The sequence below is a fragment of the Ananas comosus genome, linkage group 5 (genome assembly GCF_001540865.1).
Source record: "Ananas comosus cultivar F153 linkage group 5, ASM154086v1, whole genome shotgun sequence".
Taxonomy (NCBI): Eukaryota; Viridiplantae; Streptophyta; class Magnoliopsida; order Poales; family Bromeliaceae; genus Ananas; species Ananas comosus.
Window position 1 is genome coordinate 12,331,975 of NC_033625.1, and position 22,356 is coordinate 12,354,330.

At 33.8% G+C, this 22,356-nt stretch overlaps 1 protein-coding gene across 1 annotated transcript; it reads left to right on the top strand.

Moving 5' to 3' along the window:
* On the top strand, nucleotides 9,796-12,299 carry LOC109710850 (myb-related protein 305-like). Its single transcript, XM_020233630.1, has 3 exons — nucleotides 9,796-10,225; nucleotides 10,440-10,569; nucleotides 11,588-12,299. Exons 1-3 carry the CDS (start codon nucleotides 10,087-10,089, stop codon nucleotides 12,198-12,200), a joined length of 882 nt encoding a protein of 293 aa, XP_020089219.1. The 5' UTR covers nucleotides 9,796-10,086; the 3' UTR covers nucleotides 12,201-12,299.

A 22,356-nucleotide genomic window follows, 5' to 3' on the forward strand; every position in this document is an offset into this window, starting at 1 on the left:
TGTTAGCCTTATAAACTTAGTGGACAGGCTGTTAGGATCGGCGATGGTACCTACTGAGGACTACTTTGTTTTATAGTAGTTCTCACACCCGCTGTTGTCATTTTTTCTTGCAGAGCTGTAGGTTGCCGCTGCTGCTTCCGATTGAAGTAAGGGAGTCGTGAGCTAGATCCCTGTCTACCTGGTCATCTTACTAGTGGAGTACCCTATTTCGGCCTAGTTACTTTTGAGAGTGGCCATATACATACAGTCATGTTTACTTTTGTTTTCTGAGTTGTTGTTGTACTTTTGTGTATATAGATGTATTTTGGAGACGTGTATGTACAATTGGCTTTATCTTTATATATATATGTTTCAGTTTTAACAGCTATGTGCTCTCTTGTAGTTGTACTTATCTATTTACAGGTTCAGCTATTGCTTCGTATGCACGAAATTTTTTTTGTATACGATGGATCTGTTGGCAAGCCCGGGGAACATAGGAATTCGAGGCGTGACAGGTGACCCGACAGGCACGGCCCGCTTGGGCCGTACTAGCCAGGCTAGCACAGCCCGAACCCCTAGGCCCAAGGCAAGTTGCCTTCGGCGTGGAGTCTGATCTCCTACCTAGGAGATTTCCTCCCAAGGTCTGCCTAGCAGACTTTGGGAGGGTTGGTCTTGGTCCAATGGACCAAAACAATTTTGGTCCATTGGACCAAAAACACATCTTAATTCTTTTTTTCCAAAAAAAAATGCAAATATAGTATATTTTAAAATTTTAAATATTTGTTATTTTATAATTATTTTTATAAATTGAAATTTTTAATCAAAATATCAATTTAAATAGAAATAATTTATTGTTTATATTTTAGATTATATATATAATATATATATATTATATATATATATATATATATATATATATATATATATTAAAATTTTTTAAAAATACTTTAAGGGTCCAGCTTAAAGCACGACCAGTCCAGCATGGCCGTGCCTTTGAGCCAAGGGGCCGTGTTGGGCCGGAGGCTAGGGAGCTCGGCGCGCATGGCCCGTCTCGGATTTGATGTCGGGCTAGGCTGGGCCATCCCCTGGCCCGTTTCGGCCTGGATAATATGGGCCATGCCGGGTCGTTTTGGCCCACATTACACCCATACCTCTGGCTCTGATACTACTTGTTGGATCATTGGTGCTAACTATTAATCCGAAAAGCTAGAGCTGTTAGAGATACATAACTAATCCACTTAAAGTGTGAAGATACAACTTTCATAGGTCTCGATTGTGACTTGGCCCAACTTGCCTCATGCCACTTCGAACATGACTCGGCCCAACCCAGCCTCATGTCATTTCGAATGTGACTAGGCCCAATATAGCCTCTCACTACAGGGATTTATATTAGCTTATTTAAGCCAACACAAGGTGCACGCAACTTGGCCTAGTTTCCCCCTAGTATCGACACCAACGATGAAAGGATCTCTCTTAGCCGTACTCTCCTTTGGATGCTCCTCTAACTTTGGATACATAGAGCTATATATATAAAATTCGCCCTAAAACATACCCCAATCCTAGTAGAATTAGAATTACTATTCTAAATAATATCTAAATCCATATTAATTTATCACTAATAGATTTAATTATTTATTCTAATTCAATTAAGAATCAACTACAAATCTAAACCAAATCCTAACACACCGCTTCCAGTTTGGTTTGTTCATGTGTACATGCGTTTTCTACCTATATTGTCAACCCTCCTAGGTTTTATAACATTGATGTTCAAGTGACAATCTAGTTCACTTTGTTCTCAACCTATATTCAATGGCACTATGTTCTTTAGTATTCATATGTTGAGTTCTCTACTATCTGTAGAGAATGTCAACTTATCTCATTAGCCATAGGTATATAAATAACATCATATGCATTTTACTTGTAAAATGCTAGCTATCTATTCTAAGAAACATATATTTCATACATGCATATTTACTCAATAAGCTATCCCATTACATATATAAACTTAAAATAGCTTTTACTCTCTCGATATAGAAGTGACCTAATCACTTTCGATGAAACACAACGGATGTCAAATCATCTTTAATTGCTTGAGACACTTGCAATTAGGTCCTCGTAGCCAAATCGCTCCTTGCCAAGCCGATTTACCCAAAAACACCTAAAAGAGCCCAATTCTTAAAATTGACCACCGGGACCTTGTCATTTCTCAAAACGAAGTTGTCCCCCAAAGTTCTCTAACCTTCAATTCGAATTTTCAAGTTCAAATAAATTTTAAACCCTTAAAGTATAAAAATCTTAATTTTCTCTAGGGTCCTCTAAACTCACAATAATAAACCTTTCAAATCTCTTGACTAATCTCTATAATTTATAGTCTATATTTATCTAGGGTTTGAAAAAAAAATCATTTTCTAAGTTAAATACAAAATCCTAACTTTAGACTTCAAAAATTCATGTTTGCCCTAACTTCTCCAAGCTCCTCCTTGATCGAAGAAGCTTGCTATCCACTCCAAGGAGCTTCTCCAAGCTTTATTTCTCCAACTCTCAAGTGATGGATAGGGATTTCTAGAGAGAAAAGAATAAGAGGGAGAAGAGTGTGTTTGTTCAGTGTGAAGGGAGAAAGGGGGCAGTGGTCGCCTTTTATATTGTGTTGCGACAATTGCAACTAAGTCTCCCAAACAAACATAATTACATCCTTTCAAAATCTGCACCATGCAAAGTTTACTGGTACTCGGGTTTTAGTATAGGCTTTAGTTTTAGTATCACCAGCTCAGTTCTGCAAAGCCCAAATGTGGATTTCTCCTCTACGAAATAGAGTTCTGGTACTCCTATCTAGTACCAGTATTTCAATACAAAATCTGCAGTTTTAATATATTTGACTTTTCGAAGTCTGTTTTCATGCTAACTTTGCATAAAAAATGATCTTCGAACCACATTGGGACTATCCAAACAACTTCCCGAGCTACTTTTCACTAGAATTCTGCTATTTACCGAAGTTTAGTGAACTACATAAGTGGTCTTTACAATTGTATGTGTGAGACTTAAGTGGGAGAAGCGGTTGTTCCAGGCGCGAAGGTGGAGTCTCCGACGTTATGGCATTGTCGTTTGAGACGCATGAGCGAGTGTGGATTACATGTATTATCTAATCGTAAACTTCTTCCGGGTTAAGTCCATGTCATTAGATTTTTGTGAAAATTGCATTTGGAGGAAAAACCAGAGGTTGTCATTCTCTCTATCATATCAAAAGTAAGAAGCATCTCGAGTTGATACATAGGAGTCGCCTGATACCTTATTGGGTGGGTTTCTTTTACTTTGTTTACTTCATTGATGATTACTCTCGAAAGGCCTTGGTTGTATATATATGGCCTAAAGCAGAAGTCTGTCGTACTTAAGACTTTCAAGAAGTTTAAATCTTATGCGGAGAACGATAAGGGTTCAAAGATCAAATGTTTATGTTCCAATAATAGAGGAAAGTATTGTTCAAGGGAACTTGACGAGTTTTATAGTGAGCATGGAATTAAGCGGCACCTTACAATACCTGATACTCACAACAAAATGGTGTAGCAGAGAGGTTGAATAGAACACTTATGGAGAGGGTCTATAGCAACTTGAGTACTTTAAAACTTGACAAGATATATTTGGCTAAGGCCGTGAGAATGGTTTGTTATTTAATCAATCAAGCACCGACAAAATCACTTAGGATGGAAATTATTGAAGAAGTCTAAAGCATTAAGCCTATTGACTACTCCTATCTTCGTGATGCTTATGCATGGATACTAAAAGAGAAGAAGTCAAAATTGGATAAAAACTCTCGGGGTGTATATTTCTCAGCTACATGAAAGGCGTTAAATGGTATCATTGTGAACCCTAATATCCACAAGATTTCATAAGCCATGACGTTATCTTCAATGAAGGGTCTTTTTAAGGCACCAAAAAGAAGCAAGATGATAATGCTAAGGTTCTAATTGAGCTCTTTGAAGCATGCAAAGAGGTGTAGTTTGACCAACAACAACAAAACTATGAGGTGGTTGATGATGAATCGGACTAAGAGTCTCTGTAATCATACAAAGATACAAATTCACTGGTGGAACCACCAGTGGATTTCCAATGTCCTGGGTCATTAGACCTCCTGCGAGATATAATGACTATATCACTTAATTTATTTCTTTTGCTAATCATGTTAGTGCCTATGTCACTTTGGCAAAGGAAGATGAGCCGACTTCATAAAAGGAGGATTGTGAGTTGATTTATGTCGGGAAGTGGCAATGCATGATGGAGAAGAAGATAGAGTCACCTGAGAAGAATAGAATTTGAGAATTTGTTGATTTGCCAAAGAGAAAGAATGCAATTGGATGTCCGTAGGTTTTTAAGGTGAAGTAGTATGTAAATAGGAATGTAAAGAGATTCAAGGCGAGGTGAGTGGGGAAGGGATGTGCTTACAAGCTAGGGGTCGACTTCGATGAGACCTTCTCATCGATAGTTTGTCTTACCAATATTCGGGTAGTTTTGATGATCGTAGCGATCATGGATATAGAGTTCAAGTAGATAGATATAAAAATGACTTTCTTGCATCGTGACCTGGAGAAGGAGATATTTGTCGTAGCTCGAAAACTTTGTCAAAAGAGACAAGAAGTGTGACGCCCCATTTCCTAAGGAGTCACTCATCCTAGGACTACTGTTATCCTAGCACGCTTAACTCTCTTAACTTCTTGGGCCTAAGCGCCACCCAAAATGCGATAGTCACTTTAAGAGACTTAGTCATATTATTACTTATATATAAGAGTTTTCCAAATCCCCGGATTGTTGGCTTAAATTGGCCAGCATCCTGCCCTGTGGCGAGAGGCCATATTGGGCCGAGTCATGTTCGAAGTAGTGTTAGGCTGGTTGGGCCGAGTCATGTTCGAAGTAGCGTGAGGTTGGTTGGGCTGAGTCATAATCGAGATCCGTGGGTGATGTATTTATACGCTTTAATTGAATTTATTGTGTATTTCTAACAGCTCGAGCTTTTGGGATTAATGGTTAGCGCCAACGATCCGACAAGGATTTCACATTCTCACCCCTTCTAAGCTGTGATGTCCTCGTCAGGCTCAGGCACACTCCTACGTACCAGGTGATATGAGACTCGTCTCTCTACTCTTAACCGACCTTGTGGGGAGCCGCACTCCACTAACAATAGTCATCAACTAGAGAGCCTCGCTCCACTTGCTGTATAACCCTGATTCAACCGAGACTCATCTTACACTTCTAACTGATAATTGACTCTAATACCAAAAGTGAGCCCCACTTCCCGGGGGGTTACCTATTCTAGGACTACTCTAGCCCTAGCACGCTTAACTCTCTTAACCTATTGGGCCTAGCTTCCACCCAAAATGTATAGCTAGATTAAGAGGTTTAGTCATATTATATCTTATATATAGGAGTATTCCAAATCCTGGGATTTCACAAGAAGAATTTAATTTTTTCGGTTGATCAAATCATTGTATAACTTGAAATAGACGCCAATGTTTTGGTACAAGCGATTTGATTATTTCGTTGTGAGTTTGGATTTTGATAGGTTTGAGGCATATTATTGTGCTACGAGAGAGAGAATTGAAAGATTTGGCTTTTACAAAAAGATTATGTGGAGAAAGTTTTACAGCACTTCAATGTGCATAACTCAAAGCTAGTTTCTACTCTATTTTATATTCACTTGAAACTGTCGGCCGAGCAATCACCCAACACGGAAGCGAAAAAGGCTGACACAGCTTGGTACCATAGTCATCAACAGTAAGGAGCCTTGTATTTGCCATGGTGTGCACAAGACTGCCTAATGTTTGTCATAGTTTGCACAAGATCCGATATTGCTCAAGCAATGGGTGTACTGAGTCAGTATATGGCGAATTTGGATTGTGAACATTGGGATGTAGTTAAGTGGATCCTCAGGTATTTGAGGGGCAATGTGTATTTCTCCCTCTGTTATGGTTCTGTAGGTTTGAAATGCATTAGATACATGGATGAAGATTTAACAGGAGATAGAGACATAAGAAGTCTACCACAGGTTATGTTTTCTCTATGCGTGGTGGTGTTGTTAGCTTAGAGTCGAAGCTTTAGTCGATGCCTACTAGCAATAATAACTTATCAAGCCCAAACCACTATCTAAAATACTTAAGTCCAACTATTATTACTACGGTCCATGACCCCTTATATTTTCAATTACAATTCCGTTCGGTCCATAACCCCTTATATTTTCTATTACAATTCCGTTCCAAGATCACCAAGCGATGCGAGGCTCATCTCATATTTTGGACTGGTAAATCTGCTCTAATGCCAAATGTAATGACCTAGCCCGCTAGAAATAATAACTCGCCGAGTCAAACCATCAACCAAAAATACTTAAGCCCAGTTATCATTACTACGGCGCATGGCCCCTTATATTTTCAATCATAATTCCGTTTCAAGATCACCAAGCGATACACACACAGAAAGATGCTATAATGTTTTTGAAAGTATGAAAGGCTCTATATTTATAAGTTGTTTTGATGATGGGACGTTCCGATTCAGCCATCGATTTCATTAAATATGACATACAGTGTTGAAACTATTTAAAAATCAAATTTTATTATTTTTTTATTTCGTTTATCTACTAAACGAGTACCCTCAAAATTAATAGTTGAAAATAAAAATTTAATAAAAGGCAGTAATAAAAGACTTAAATTTTAAATCGAAAATATTTATCTAATTTGAAGGTAATCAGAGTTTTCTGTTAAAATGTTGTCTAATTTAAATTGTTCTATACCGTTGAAATAACATACATGCCACCTCGGTCATTAATAGTCATTTTTTAAACCTTTCCATCACTTGATAAATGACATTGAAAACTCATGGAGAAAATGTAGCCATGCTTGTTACTACAACAAAATTAGGTTGTAAAGGGACATATTTTTAGGACACTTTTGTGTAAGTATTCCATTTATGTTAAAATTTTTTAAAAAAATCTACTAAGGTCTAAATATAAAGCTCAATCCAACTAAAAATAAAAAGTTTATCTACTCAACTAACCCCACTGAACCCATTCGGCCCGATTACAAATAGAAAAATGGGAAAAAAAAATTGATCACCATCTCCCCTTCTTCTCCTCCACCGCCGCAGCCGACGAGGTAGGATTCCGGCGGCTGGAGTTCGACTACGAGGATCTCGCAGGGACCGTAGGGGGTTACGATCGCCACGTGTCTCTCCGCCACAAGTCGCTAGAGGAGTGGGTGCCAAACATCGAGGCGGCCCACATATAGCGACCCCACATATAGCAACACTTTTAAAAAGTGTTGGTAATTTAGCCAGCAACACTTTTTTTGACCTGTACAGATATTTAAAAGCGTCGTTATACACCGTTTTTGTTGTAGTGTTATTACTTGTGTAACAAACTAGGGAGACCCATTCTCGTCAGGGGTATATATATATCACCCCCACCTTTCTCTTTATTCTTTATTTTTTTAAAGAAAGATAATATGTTACCACTTTATTCATTCAGAAGATGAACTAAACTACAGAGGGGAAGCAACTTAGGCCTCAAGAAAAAAAAATAAAATAAAATAAACTAAACTACGGAACTAGGGAGTTAGCTTTCTCTTTATATATTCTGCTTTTGCAAAATTAATCTGTCACATATTGTAGCATATATATATCTGAATTCTTATTTTATAAAAAAAGAATCCTAATTTTCAGTCTCCTCAATATCTATGCTAGCTAGAGGAGTGACCAAATTTCACTTTGCTTTCTGGTACGGAAGCCATCGCTCTTTTTGTATTTGAGCGTCGCCAAATCTTATCTTGTGGGTCGGTTTGGAGTTATCTTGTCAGCAAACTCCAAGCTCTTCTTATGTAGTTAGCATGATTATCGCACTAATTAACTTTTCTCATCTTGAATTTCTCTCCTTCAATTGGAAAGTTGTGTTTCGTCTCGTCGATCATCTTTGACGAAATTGCGACTTTAATTTTCTTTTGATGTGAGAAATTCTCGATTTGTAGGATTGGCACTAGTTTTTTCTCTTTTTCTTCATTTACAACCAAATATGGTATCTAAATCTTTATTGACCTTGAACATTGTGTTTTTGCACTCTCATATGACTTGATGAATCACACAGTGAAATTATAACATGACAAATTAACCATCTTTGTAGATATAGAGGGAGATAAATAGAAATCAAGGGAGATAAATAGATTTGGAGATGTATGATCATGGACACCATATAGAGCTCCGGCCTTATTAGAGATGGCAATAACTCAAATAACTTAATCATTCTTTTCAGTGGAGCTCACTTTAATACATGAAGTACAACCAATATTATAATATCATCCTGAACATTAATTGTACTTTGCACAAAAGCATATGTGTTTGTGACTTGTTAGTTGTTGGATCACCTTCCATACAGTATTATTAACAGTGTGTTTCATTAAATTTCTTTTACTAATGCTGTACAAATCTTGTGACGATCCGATGGCTAAAAAGTCACAAACAGGTTGAGCTCTATGCTTTTGAAAGCACGGAAGCTTAACTCTCTCTCTCTCTCTCTCTCTCTCTATATATATATATATATATATATGTAAAACAAACATCACTAATAATATGAGGGCTTTAAATAGGTTCAAGTTTTTAATGTCTAGATAAATATATGGCATAAATTTAAAAAGAATATATATGTAAGTTCTCCAGATGCAAAACGAAGAAGAATAAATTGCAGAGATATGATATGGCACTTCAATATTGATATGATTATATATGTTGTTGAGCTATTAATTATAGAGTGTGACAAAATTATGGTTTAGGCTAGGTATATAGCAAACATCACGAACAATTAAAAGTGTACATAGCAAAATTATAATATGGTGTTTCCTCTAAAAGGACTAAGACAAAAAGGGAAACAAAACCATCATAATTAAGTAAGCCTAATTTTATGTTTACACCTCAGGGGTCTGTCTCTACAATGGGTGATTTAATGGCTTTTGCAATAAAGAAAAAAAAGAAAACTTTTCCTGGGAAAAAAAGAAAAAAAAAAGTAGCACTGCTTAATGTTCCTTGCGTGACAAACTAGATAAGCTTATTACCATTCACAACTATAGGCCATTTTGAGAACCCCTCACCTATAGGCCATTTTGAAAAAGGCCCTTCAACTTTTATTTATTTTCTGATAGCTAGATATATCCCCTCAATTCTAATGTTTTAGAATTAAGTAATTTGGTAAAAAAAAATTTAGGATTTTTTCTAATTCATTGGTAATCTTGCCAAATTAACTTAATAAATTAAAATATTATTGTAGCATATAAAACTAGACTAAATCAACTGTTAATAACTAATAGAAATATTAAATTTAATAAAAATTAATGGATTTGTTTTAAAATTGCCTACAGGAGAGGAGGTGTCCATACATTTTTACCTGTGTACTAAACGAGAAATTCTACCTGTACAACCAAAAAAGAATTTCTCATTCTCAATTCTAAAATTTATAAAAATCTAAATTAGTTTTAATAAAAATATATAAAAGATTGGTGTAAAAAATAAAAAAATAATTATATTTTTTAAATAGAGTGGATGTGAGATATATATCTTATGTTGAAACATATCAATAGTATTGCTCACATGCAGTAGATATTTCTAATGGTTCAGTCAAACACGTTTCCTGTTGGGGAAGATTCTAGAAACACCCAAACAGCCCTGAAAATGGAATCCTTAATGAATGACCCATTCCCCAAGATCAAAACCAAGATACTATCTCTCTCTCTCTCTCTCTCCTTCTTCTTTTTTTTTTTTCTTTTCTTTAAAGGCCCAAAGTCTATGAGTAGGAGTAGTTCACCTTCCCAAAATTCCTGACATGATTGCACAAATTCATTATAAAAATCTAAGCTCCTCCTTATAGGTCTTATCATTAGGTTGTCACCCTTTTCAAATACCTCCCATTATTGCTACCTAGTTATTAGCCTTATTTACACCTTGATCCTACTTGTTCTTATGGTCTATAAAGCACAAGCACTTAGCCCCCCCTCCACCTCCTTACTTTGTACCTATATCCCTTATAAAATTTAGAGAGAGAGAGAGAGAGAGAGGGAGAGAGAGAGAGAGAGAGAGAGAGCTAGGAATATGTCTCATGAAAAGAAAGGAGAAGATGAAGGGATGGAGCTGAGGAGGGGGCCATGGACACTTCAAGAGGACACCCTCCTTACCCACTACATTGCATGTCATGGAGAGGGCCGTTGGAATCTCCTTGCTAGATCCTCAGGTGTACATATGTATATATAAAATCAATCAACTATATATATATATATACAGCTTTTCTCATCAATTATATATATATATGTATATGACTTGGTTAGTTAATTACTTATCTGTTTATATGCCTATAGCTATATATATGCCTATAGCTAACTTAATTTGCTAGTTCATGCATGGACTTATTTATTGTAAGCTTCCATTGTTGGTAACATGTTTTGCAGGGTTGAAGAGAACAGGAAAGAGTTGCAGGTTGAGGTGGCTAAACTACTTGAAGCCCGACATAAAGCGCGGCAACCTGTCGCCCGAAGAGCAGTTGATCATCCTTGAACTTCATTCCAAATGGGGAAACAGGTATGCATCCATCTTTAATATCTCTAATTCATATGTTGTAATACATATTGCTCTTCTCACAGTAAGATCCGCATATATATACTACTTTAATTTAGTGTAATATTTTCAAAAATTTTCATAACGCGCCACATGTGTGTATATATATACACTCAATCCTATATAGAATGTGGCTGGAATGCTAATAAATGATAATAAATATTATTCATATAATATCAATAGTAATAAAAATAATATTTGCTTTCTTTTTTTTTACTTTTGAGCGGTGATAAATGGAATAGTAGTAATCCAATAGCGAAAAAATAGGTAATAAATACTATTCATATAATATCAATAGTATACTAGCTCAACTCTTTCTCTTTATATATAGTAATTTAAGTAATACGTGGAAAGATCGGTCTAATAAAACGATCCATGAATTGTTAATTTCAAGTGTGTATGAAAAAATATAAAAGAGGTGCATATATGAGTTATATATAAGGTAGTATGTGCATAAGGATTTAAGCTATTGAAATATAATATCAAAATTTAACTCCTTTTTTTTAGAGAAAGGTAGCATGCTATCTGTTTTGTTTATTTTTTTTTAGAAAAAAACTTATCTGGAAACGTACATCAACTAAGATTCTAGTACTAATCACCAAGCCCTTTGTCACTTGCGTTAGAGACGGTCAACTAAAATTTAACCTATTAAATGATGAAAGTTGCTATCGAACTGTTACATACAAGAATGATGTGATAAAGTGGTTTCACTACAGATTATTAAAGGAAAATAGAACAATAAGCAAAAATAAAAATTCAAAATATACAAATAATTTGGCCCTTATATATAGTTTTTATTGATTGATCTACAAAGTTATGGTTCGTTCATGCATAAGCTACATAAAACATCGTCCCATTCATGCATAACAAAGTGAATTTTGTTGAGGTGATCGGAAGTACGTGTTTATTTGATTTGAACCATGCATGCATGGAGCCCCAAATTACATTTTAAATTCTTGCGCGTCTATATATACATGCGTAGGTGGTCTAGGATTGCGCAATACCTTCCTGGAAGGACGGACAACGAGATCAAGAACTATTGGCGTACGCGGGTGCAGAGGCAAGCGAGGCAACTCAATGTGGACGCGAATAGCGCGACGTTCCACGACGCGGTTCGCTGCTACTGGATGCCGATGTTGGTCGAGAAGATGAGCTCGTCTTCTCCTTCACCAGGATTCGTCGATCCGAACACACCAATCTCATCAATTCGCCATGATATTGGCCATCTCCAAGGGAACCAACAATTCTTCGTACAAAATTCGCAATACCCGTATGAGGATTTGCTCTCTTATGCGCTAAATACCGCGGGTTCGGAGAACAATAGTCCCTTGAATGGCCTTAACTATGGTCCCGAAAAATATGATCCTTTGATCACTGATGAAGATGAGTTCGCAGCGCAGTTAAGATCAGCTTCTGCTTCTGCTTCGGCTTCGGCTTCAGCTTCAATGTTGAGTGGATATTCAGATGATCATCATCCTAGTTATAATGCTATACCTTATAGTAGTAGTGGTGTTGATAGTGTTGGCAATTGCGTGTGGGGCATGGACCAGTTAAGTTTTGAGAGAAAGCTAAATGAGTTGGGTGGATATATATAATAACTTATCATAAAGAAAGAGTGCAATAAGATGAGAGAGAATATATAGTGTAACAAACTATAAAATTGGAAATTGTAAATGATATATGCATGCATATATGAGTTCTTTATATGTGGACTTCAATTTTACAGAACCTAAATTCTCTCCAGAGATTGTGATTAATTACTCAAATGTTCCGAGGAATTGAGCTGGATAAGTTTAATTATGGAAGAGTGAATAGCTTAGAATATTGCATGATCTCATGTGTACCTCTTGGTTAATTATGTGGTTAATTAGCAAACAACGCTTAACCGATGATCAACTATTAATCCCAAAAGCCTCCAGTATCTGCACAAATTCGTAGCATCCAGGAGTCGAACCTATGACCCCTATCTTTCATACCACTTGTTGGATTGTTGGCGCTATGCATTAATTTCAAAAGTTTGAGCTGTTAAAAAGACAATCAATTTACTTAAAGCGTACAGACACAGTGTCTACGTATCTCGATTGTGACTCAGTCCAACTAGCCTCATGCCACTTCGAACATGATTTGGCCCAATCTGACCTCCCGTCATTTCGAACATGACTCAACCCAACCTAACTAACCTTCCACCACATGACTCAATGCTGGCCCCTTTAACATAATAGACTTATGCTACCTCATTTTGGTCACCTTCTTGTATGACTTAGTGGCGACAACATGTGAGTTGTGAGCACTACAGTGGAATTAATCTAATGGGAGAAAAATATATGCTAGGTTTATAAATTAATCTTACAATACATTACAATTATATAGTATAATGGTCTAATGAGAAAGTTAATTGCATGCCCATTTAAAAGTTACCATGAATATTGCCTTTTCAGAAAGATGATAAGAATAAACATGGGGAATCATACATCCTATATATGTTTACTACCTGTAGTACAGCTTATACACTACTATCAGTTATAATTCGATATCCAAATTTTATTTGGTCCCGAACTTTCAATTCCATTGCTAGTGATAGCTGAACTCTTAAATAGTTTTACTTTAATTAGCCTTTGTACGTATATATTTACGACTAGAGGACAAAATTTAACAACACGCATCAGTGTAATTATACATCATTCTTTTTTATCTTATATATCAATTCTATCACCTATTGAGTTATAGAAATAGAATCATTAACTTGATAGTATGAGATGCGTGAAAGTTGGAAAGATTCATGGCGTACTGACGTATAGATGAATTAGGTGCAAGTAGTAAATTTTACTCTAGGGTTGAGGATAAATAAAATAATTAATATGCTAAAAGTTTAGAAACTAAAATAAAACTTAATTGAAAGTTAATGATCTCGAGTGTTGAATTTGTTGAGAGACTAGCTAGCGCTTTGTTCCTTATAGTATATGTCTCATTTTTTCTGTGAAAACTTGTCCATATATATGTTAGTATATATATATATATTGTCACGACCCGCGACCACCCGCCAATTTGGCCGGGTCGCGGCGCCGCCGACAGACCGCCGAACGGACAGGGTTTCCCCTGTACTACGGACAGAGTCTCCCCTGTACATTCAAGGCATCGCAATCCAAACAGGTACAAAGGTTCCAACCAGGAACAGATATAAATNACCCGAATGCTCCCGAACTTCAATCTCGCATTGTTTCGACTCCAATTCACGCCGAGCAATGCTAAAACCTTTCGAACCTCGTTGGAACTCACTTTTAACCCTTCCAACACTGTTGGAATGTTAAATAGACTTCGTCCGACCATTTCTCTTGAGTACTTTAGTCGTTTTAGCTAAAGTTCGATAATTTCTTTCGAAACCTCGGGGGTTACATATATATATATGAACTATGAATACACTGCGAACTATATAATAGTAAACTATAAATGCGCTGTACCATGTTCTCCATTTTGAAGTCTTTCCATTAGTTAGTACATAAATGAAGCATAGTAATTAAGGTAGTTGAAGCTCTAAAATTAATTTGCAATAGTAGAATCAAAGCTATCGAAGCTAGAGCTAAACATGGGCAAGAAGCATGTAACAAGTAATTAAGATGAAACCATACATCTCATATATATACAAAGGAGAGGAAAGAGCTATATACGCTTACAACTATTTTTACTAAGCTTTAACTAATTTACTTAGGTGGCTACACGCGCGCATTAATTAATTAGCGATGGGTGAACCACTAATGATGAAAAGCAATAAGAAATAAATGAAATATATGTTAAGAAAAATTACAAAACCTGTACTATACATCCAAGTGTAATGACTCATAGTCACGAAGGACCAACTAATTAATGCCTTAATATTATAAGCAAATCTATGCCTAGCTAGCTACAATATTGCTTTTATAGCTATATATGATGCGTGCTAGCTATCAGCATTACAATTAACATTTTAGCTAGTGGTTCCCTGCATTTTTATACTAAATGAGAATAATATTGTGATCTATAAATGATGTGTAAGATCGCATAGAAAATTACGCTGTATTCTGCAATTGAATATATATATGATTTTAACGTTTCGTGGCATATGTCAGTAGCGTTTTGAATGATTTTTCACACGTTATATGTACGTGATTTTAACATTTCATGTCATATGCTAGTAATGTTACTAAACAGTTAATCTGCTAATATAAACAAGTTTTTGGGGTTCAAAACATACACACTGAAATTTTAGTTTGTGTGTGATTAAGTTGTAATTTGTGTGCATAAGCAATGATTACATATTTTAACTTCAAGTGCTGAAATTATCGTTTATTTCTCTAACCTAAACATTAAGACAAATAAGAGTACTCAGATCAAACAAATGCAAAACTTAAAAGGGTTAGTGACCGTGACACTTGATGTGAGAGGTTCTATTTATGATATAGGGAAATTGTGACGCCCCAACTTCCCAGAGGGTCACCCATCCTAGGACTACTCCCGTCCTAGTACGCTTAACTCTCTTAACCTCTTGGGCCTTGCCATCACCCAAAATGCTTAAGCCGGGTTAAGAGTTTAGCTCTATTATATCTCATATATAGGACTATCTAGGGTCTCACAATCTCCCCTCCTTTAAGCTCTGACGTCCTCGTCAGGCTCAGACTCACAAATACCAAGCGATGTGAGACTCATCTCGCTAGCCCGTCATCCAGACCCTGGCTCAGCAGAGACTTATCTCACACTTCCGGCTGGTAATTGGCTCTGATACCATCTGTGACGCCCCAACTTCCCAGAGGGTCACCCATCCTAGGACTACTCCCGTCCTAGCACGCTTAACTCTCTTAACCTCTTGGGCCTTGCCACCACCCAAAATGTTTAAGCCGGGTTAAGAGTTTAGCTCTATTATATCTCATATATAGGACTATCTGGGGTCTCACAGAAATACTTTGCGTCCACGATCGTGAAGAATCCTTAATTTATTAATATGTTATTAATCATTCAAACTCATCAAATTATTTATATATATATAACAAGTAAATATCAACAGCTCGTAAGAATAGTATATTCTAATTAAATTAAGATTGGACGTCTTTATAGTTTTATTATTCATGAAAAGCTTAATCACAATCAATGTTTTCTCAGGAAAAGAAAAAAGAAAAAAATTGTTACTGCTTTTTCCAAATTAGATCTCCTCAAAAGCTGTTGATAAGTGCTAAAATAATTACATATCATACCTATATGCATTGTGTTAGGCAAATATACACTTAAAATTAAAAATACTAATAAAGACCGGGTTTTCGGGTTACTAGGCTGATAGAATTAATTTAAACTATTCTCATACAATATTAAATTATATAAAATAACCATCATTCTCTAAGGCCCCGTTTAGTTATAACGAAAGTTAATTATCTCCGTTATTCGGCCAAACGGGATGATTTTTGCCGGGATATTTTATCCCGGTCAAACTTTGCTATTTCCGGTAATCCCGGAATAGCAAGAGATTTACTATTCCACTATTTTGGTTGAATAGTGCTATTCCAATACTTAATTTCAAACTTAATTAAATTAATAAATTGAATTAAAAATAAATTATATAAATATAATATGTTATATATTATATATTATAATACATTATTTTTATTATAAAATTATTAATTATACTATATTAATATATATTATTTATATTTAAATATTATAATAAAATTTATAATAAATTATATTTAAATATTATAATAAATTCTTTTTATTAAATTTAAGTTTAAGTAGAATTTTTAAAAAATTTATAAATTTATTATAATAAATTATTTTTATTAATTGTTCCCACCACTATTCTTATTTTAAAATTTTAAAAATTAAAAATTTAAATTTTTAAAATTTATAATTTATAATCTCAAAATTAAAGTTTAAAATTTAAATTTCAAATTTTAAATTTTAATATTTTAAATTTTTGAAATTTAAAATTTGATATTTTATATTTTTCAAATTTAAATTTGACTTAATTTAAAGTTTGAAATTTAAAATTTAAATATTTTGAATTTAAAATTTGAATTTGAATTAAAATTTAATTTCAAAATTTGAAATTAAAAGTTTATATTTTAAATCACTAAAATATAAATATAAAATATAAAAATTCAAACGCTATTTTTTTTATTCCAAAATAACTCAATTTTCATCCAAACGCAAAATTATTTAATCCCTCTTATACCTCAATTTTATACTACTATTAGAATAGCACATTTTTGCTTATACCCACCAAACGATTATAAAAGTTTAAACTATTAGAGATTTAACGACGTACCAATAAAGGCTAGAAATATGAGCTAAAGGTATTAAATTACAGAAATAGAAGAGAATTAGAAAATATTTTCGGCCCTTCTTAAAACTGCTTCAAACCCTCTGCTCCTACTTTCAATTTTGTTCTAATAATTTGGAACTGCATCACAAAATGTAACAAGTTCAAAATTCTAAATGCAATTACAAAAAAAAAAAAGAAAAAAAAAAAGAAAAGAAACAGTCATTAATGCGCTGTTAGTGTGGTTGGAATGAATTATAGTCACATGTGATTGAACACAAAGATTAGTCCTATCATATGATTGGATTGTGCACCAAACAATTTGTGGAAACTCTGTACTTTGATCATCGTGATACCAAATACGATTGATAAGTCATGAATGATATGACCATACAAAAGATATACACTATTAAAGTTCCATCAATGTGATACTACATTGGGGTCTTACTAACATAGATAGTGGCTTTGCACCTCCATGCATATTGACAAATGAATTATTTGGATAGGGGTTGCCAGTCGGTCGAACACGAGCGAGTAGCACTTTAAAGTATCAAGCGAAAAGTTCAGCTCGTGTTCGCGCTCGTTAATTAACGAGTCGAACACGAGCTGTATTACGAACAATCAGTTAAAGAAATTAAAAAGAAAATATATAGAGAATAAATTTATAAAATCTTTCATATTATGTTTTGATTTAACGGTTGAAACTTTACATATAAGTAGACATTTTTATAATTGAGTTGGTTAGGTATTTAGGTTAGGCTAAACATCAAATAATAAAATTCTGTACTTTATGTATATAATTATTTATTTATATATAGAAATATAAATTATATAAATTATAAAATATATGTATTCGAGCTGTTATCAAGCCGAACACGAGTGAGCTGAACCCAGTTCGTGTTTAGTTTGTTTATTAAACAAGCTGGAAAAGTTAGCATGTGTTCCGTTCGTTTACTAAACGAGCTTATTTTAAGCCGAACACGAGCCGGCTTGCGAACAGCGCTAGCAAGCTGAATTTCCACATCTAATTTTGGATATATATTGCTCATAATCGAGCTTCCAAAATCATTCCAGCTTAATACATATATAAAAATTGGTGGTGTATGCCTTTCCAAAGAAGACCTTACTCTATATATATGCACTAAACATTGGTGCTATGATTTTGGTAATCTTTTGAGGCATTTTATTCTTGAAATGCAACTAAATGCATAGAAAGAAGCATCGACTCGATCAACCATAATGAATATGCCAACACAAGATACATAACATAGTTGGCCCTTAATGAGAGATTGTAAGATATATAACATCCTCTTTTAAGTTGTTCGGGTATAAATAAAAACTGCCTATTAATTCTAAGGATAGGTATAAGTTCAAGTACAAGAAATAACTAGACAAATTTTGTATTTGAATGAAAATTGACTGCTCCCAATAATAAGAAAAATAACGTATGGTTAGATAGAATGTAATAAGAAAAATAATGATTAGCTATAAATAAAAAATAAAATAAAAAATAATGATATTACTCCTTTCATTATATTTGAATTTAAAATTTAAAATTTTATATTTATATTTTTAAATTTTAAAATTTAAATTTAAAAAGTCAATTAAATTTTAAAATTTAAATCTAAATTTTAAATTTCAGACATTAATTAGAGATCAAATTTAAATTTTAAAAATATAAAATATCAAATTTTAAATTTGATAATTTTAAAATATCAAATTTAAAATTTAGAATTTAAAATTAGAAACTTTAATTTTGAGATTACAAATTATAAATTTTAAAATTTAAAATTTAAATTTTTAATTTTTAAATTTTAAAAATAAAAATAGGGATGGGAACAGCTGTTCCCACCCTTAGCGGTTTATCCATAATAATAATTTAATATTAATTAGATTAATTAACAATTTAAATATATTAATTAGATTAATTAATGATTTGAAATTATTAATTAGAGTTTAATTAATCTTATTCTCAATTGTTCCAGGGATAAGGGTGGAACAGCAATTTCAGACTTATACCGAATTACACCAACTTATTTCAGGTACCTAAGAACTATTATTCTCGGATACGAAAAATAGTATTTGGTTATAAAGGAAAAGATAAGGGGTTATTCCCTCTTTATCTCCGAGCCAAATGGGCAGAGTTTGTGGGACGTAAATATATGAAGATGAATTTTGAAGACTCGAAAACTCGAAGTATAAATTCACGATGCTCAATAAATTTTCAAGTCGTTAATTAGTGGTGATTTATAGATTCTCAAACATGTGAGATATATACTTTAGAGAGAAACCCAAGAGGCTTAAGTTTTAGTTCTTCCCTTTATTCTTTACCAAGCCTCCTCCGGACCAAATATTTATAGTACCCTAATTCGATATTAATTTAGGCCTTGAATTGATCCGGATATTGCTTAGATCTTTTTTCTTTGGTTCTTTTATGTTATTCTAAGCGAAAAATCACCATTAGCATCCTCTTCTCTTGCTTCAGTTGGAGTGAATGCGCCCCGATTTGTGTGCGTGAGGATTCGATGTTTGTTCTGTCAATTCAGAGTGTTGCGTATACTGTGGTCAATCAAGAACTTGTGGATTGAATAGACTAGGAGGTTAGAGTCGGGTAGTGTCATAGATTCGATAAATCATTTTGTACTCATCTTTTACGTTCGTGAATTTTTCGCATAATCAGTCTCACGGATTTTTATTCCATTTCAAAGGTTTTTTCATATTAAATCCTCCATGTGCTACTTTTTCTATAAGTGTTTTATTTATTGAGAATTGTTGGTTTTCTGAGTGCTTTACGTATTTGCCTCTCTCTAGATATAATTATTACGTATTATATCATAGGAGGTACTTACCTCTTTTTGGGTTTTAATATTAAAAAAGTAAAGTGATAAAAAAGACTAGCGGATGATGGAGTTGGAGGATTACAATCCTCTTTAGGTCATAAATTTACCATTAGCCAAAAATTTATACAAGTAGTGTAACATGTTACAAACAAATCAGCTGTAATACGACTCGAATGCGGAACGAAAGGTGGAGATGCGACAGTTTTATTTGTCGTTCATCATGCGCTGAGTACCTATCTTTAATTTTTTTTTTTTTGGAGAGTATAGATAGTAAGGTACTCACTTCATTTTTTTTTTATTTTATTTTTTGTTAAGAATGAACTCAACTAGAAATGTAAAATAATTAGTTTTTGAACTTAGAACCTCAGATACCAACCATCAAACTCTAGCCAACTGCATGAGCTATGTACGGTCAGTAAATCTTAAAGTGCCATGAGCCATACCTTTTGTAAATATTAAACCAAAACCGCTGGACTTACGGAGCAGTCGATCTGTTCTCACACTGAGTATCGTGACTACCGTCCTCGCAAATTCGTCCTTCTTTCCTTTTTTGAACAAAAATTTGGTTCAAAACATACCGTTTCTAATTATTTCAGATCATTTTACGTACCGTTCAGCACAGAATCACCACACATTTTAGGTGGCCAAAACTTAGCCGGAGACTAACCCTTAATAATTTCGGATCCTACAGCTATTGCCTACGTCAATCCTAATGGGCGGGAAAGAATAACACTGTTCTTGTTTTATTTTCTGGATCAGGCTCACCTCTAATAATTCCTAAAAAGAGTGACGCATGATCAGTAGACGCAAAATTTCTATTTCTTGATTAATTCCTTTAATATTAAATAAAAACACTTGATTCGATTTCAACTTAGAGTTTGGATTGAGCGCTTGGAAGATCTTCAAGCAGTAGAGGGCTTTCGTTTTTTTTTTTTTTGAGAGCGATAGGAAGCATGCTATCTACTTTGTTTATTTCATTTAGAAATAAACTTAGCTGAAAATGTAAATCAACTAGGATTCGAATTTGGGACCTCGGATACCAACTATCAACTCTTTTGCTACTTGCGCTAGGGACAATCAGTTAGTAGAGGGCTTTCTTGTCCTGTTTTCGTGTGTGTTGCATCATTTATGATCGAAATTTTATTGAAGATGTTCATGATATATACTCCGTCGACTGGAATTGAAGCAGTGTCGAAAGCAGTTAAATTTTTTTGGGTACCTTCTCAGGAGAATGAATTCAGTTATTCTCGAACAAAGCATTGATTATTAAAGCGATCAACTTTAGGTCTGACCAATCCGAATCGATCACTTGGGATGCTAGAACGAAGCTTAAAATGCTTCAATTCTTCGTCGACGAACGTCACACATTCTCTTTTGGATGGATTTCTCGCTTTTTCAAAAATGCTATACAATCTAATCAACTAACTAATTGGGATCTGTCTAGCAAAAAATATACTGTGTAGTTCTCTTTTAAAAATTTTTTTTGCGGATTTTTTTTAACTCCGTATCATCGCATTATTTTAAATAATTTTTTGCTCTCAGACGATTTTCCTCAAAACGAGTTTACATTAAGGACACATTTGGTTCAGAAGAAGAATTGAAATCGGAATAGGAATGGAAAAGAGTCAGAATTAAAACGAAATGATAAAAAAATAATTTATTTGATTCATAATAGGAATCAGAATCAGAATCGGAATCAGAATAAGAATTATGTTCAAATTGAAATTCAAAAAAAATATTTTTATTATAATTTACATTTGTTATTCAAATTTTTAATTAAAATTTGAATCTAAATTTGAACTTACATTTTGAATTTAAAATTTGAATTTACAATTCAAATTTATAGTCAAACCCAAAATTTAAATTTAAAACTATAAATTAAAAATTAAAAATTAAAACTAAAGCATCAAATTTGAAATTACGATTTAGCCTAATAAACTTATATGATTTATATTTGAATTCAAATAATAATTAGTGAAAAAAATAAAGATATTTTCCCAATTACTACGGAATCAAAGTTGACTTTCACCATAGGGAGTCACTTTTGAGTGATTAGAATCCCCACGAAAGAAAAATCAGAATGCTTAATTTTTCAATCCAAGCACTAACAATAAATTAAAAAGACCAATTATAATTTCTATTTCAAATCTTAAATATTTCAAACATTAGCATGCCTTAAATAGTCACTTGAGTGTACATTTTGAATATCATGGCAACTGTACTATTCCACATGGATGGTGATTTAATGGCCACATCAATGACAAGACTAGTGAAAATGTAGTTCAACAAAATGAAATATAAAATCTGAATATGATGGTTGATTATAAATTATTCCTTATTTAATAATTTGAAATATAAATATGAATTAATTTTTTTGTAATATAAAAATTTGGATTAGTTATATTATTGGTTTCTAACCTTTGCACCATTTTTCACTTGAGTCTCCAACCTTTTTTTTTCCAATCAAATCTTCAATCCCTTGATTTTATTGCAATTACGTTCCCGCCGTTAAAAAAGGGATTAAAATTAACGGAATCGCTATATCAGCGCCTATATGTCTTTCTTTTGCATGTCAATTTTGGTCCCTGAACTTTGCATGTTTTTCACTTTAATATCCATAAATAAAAATTC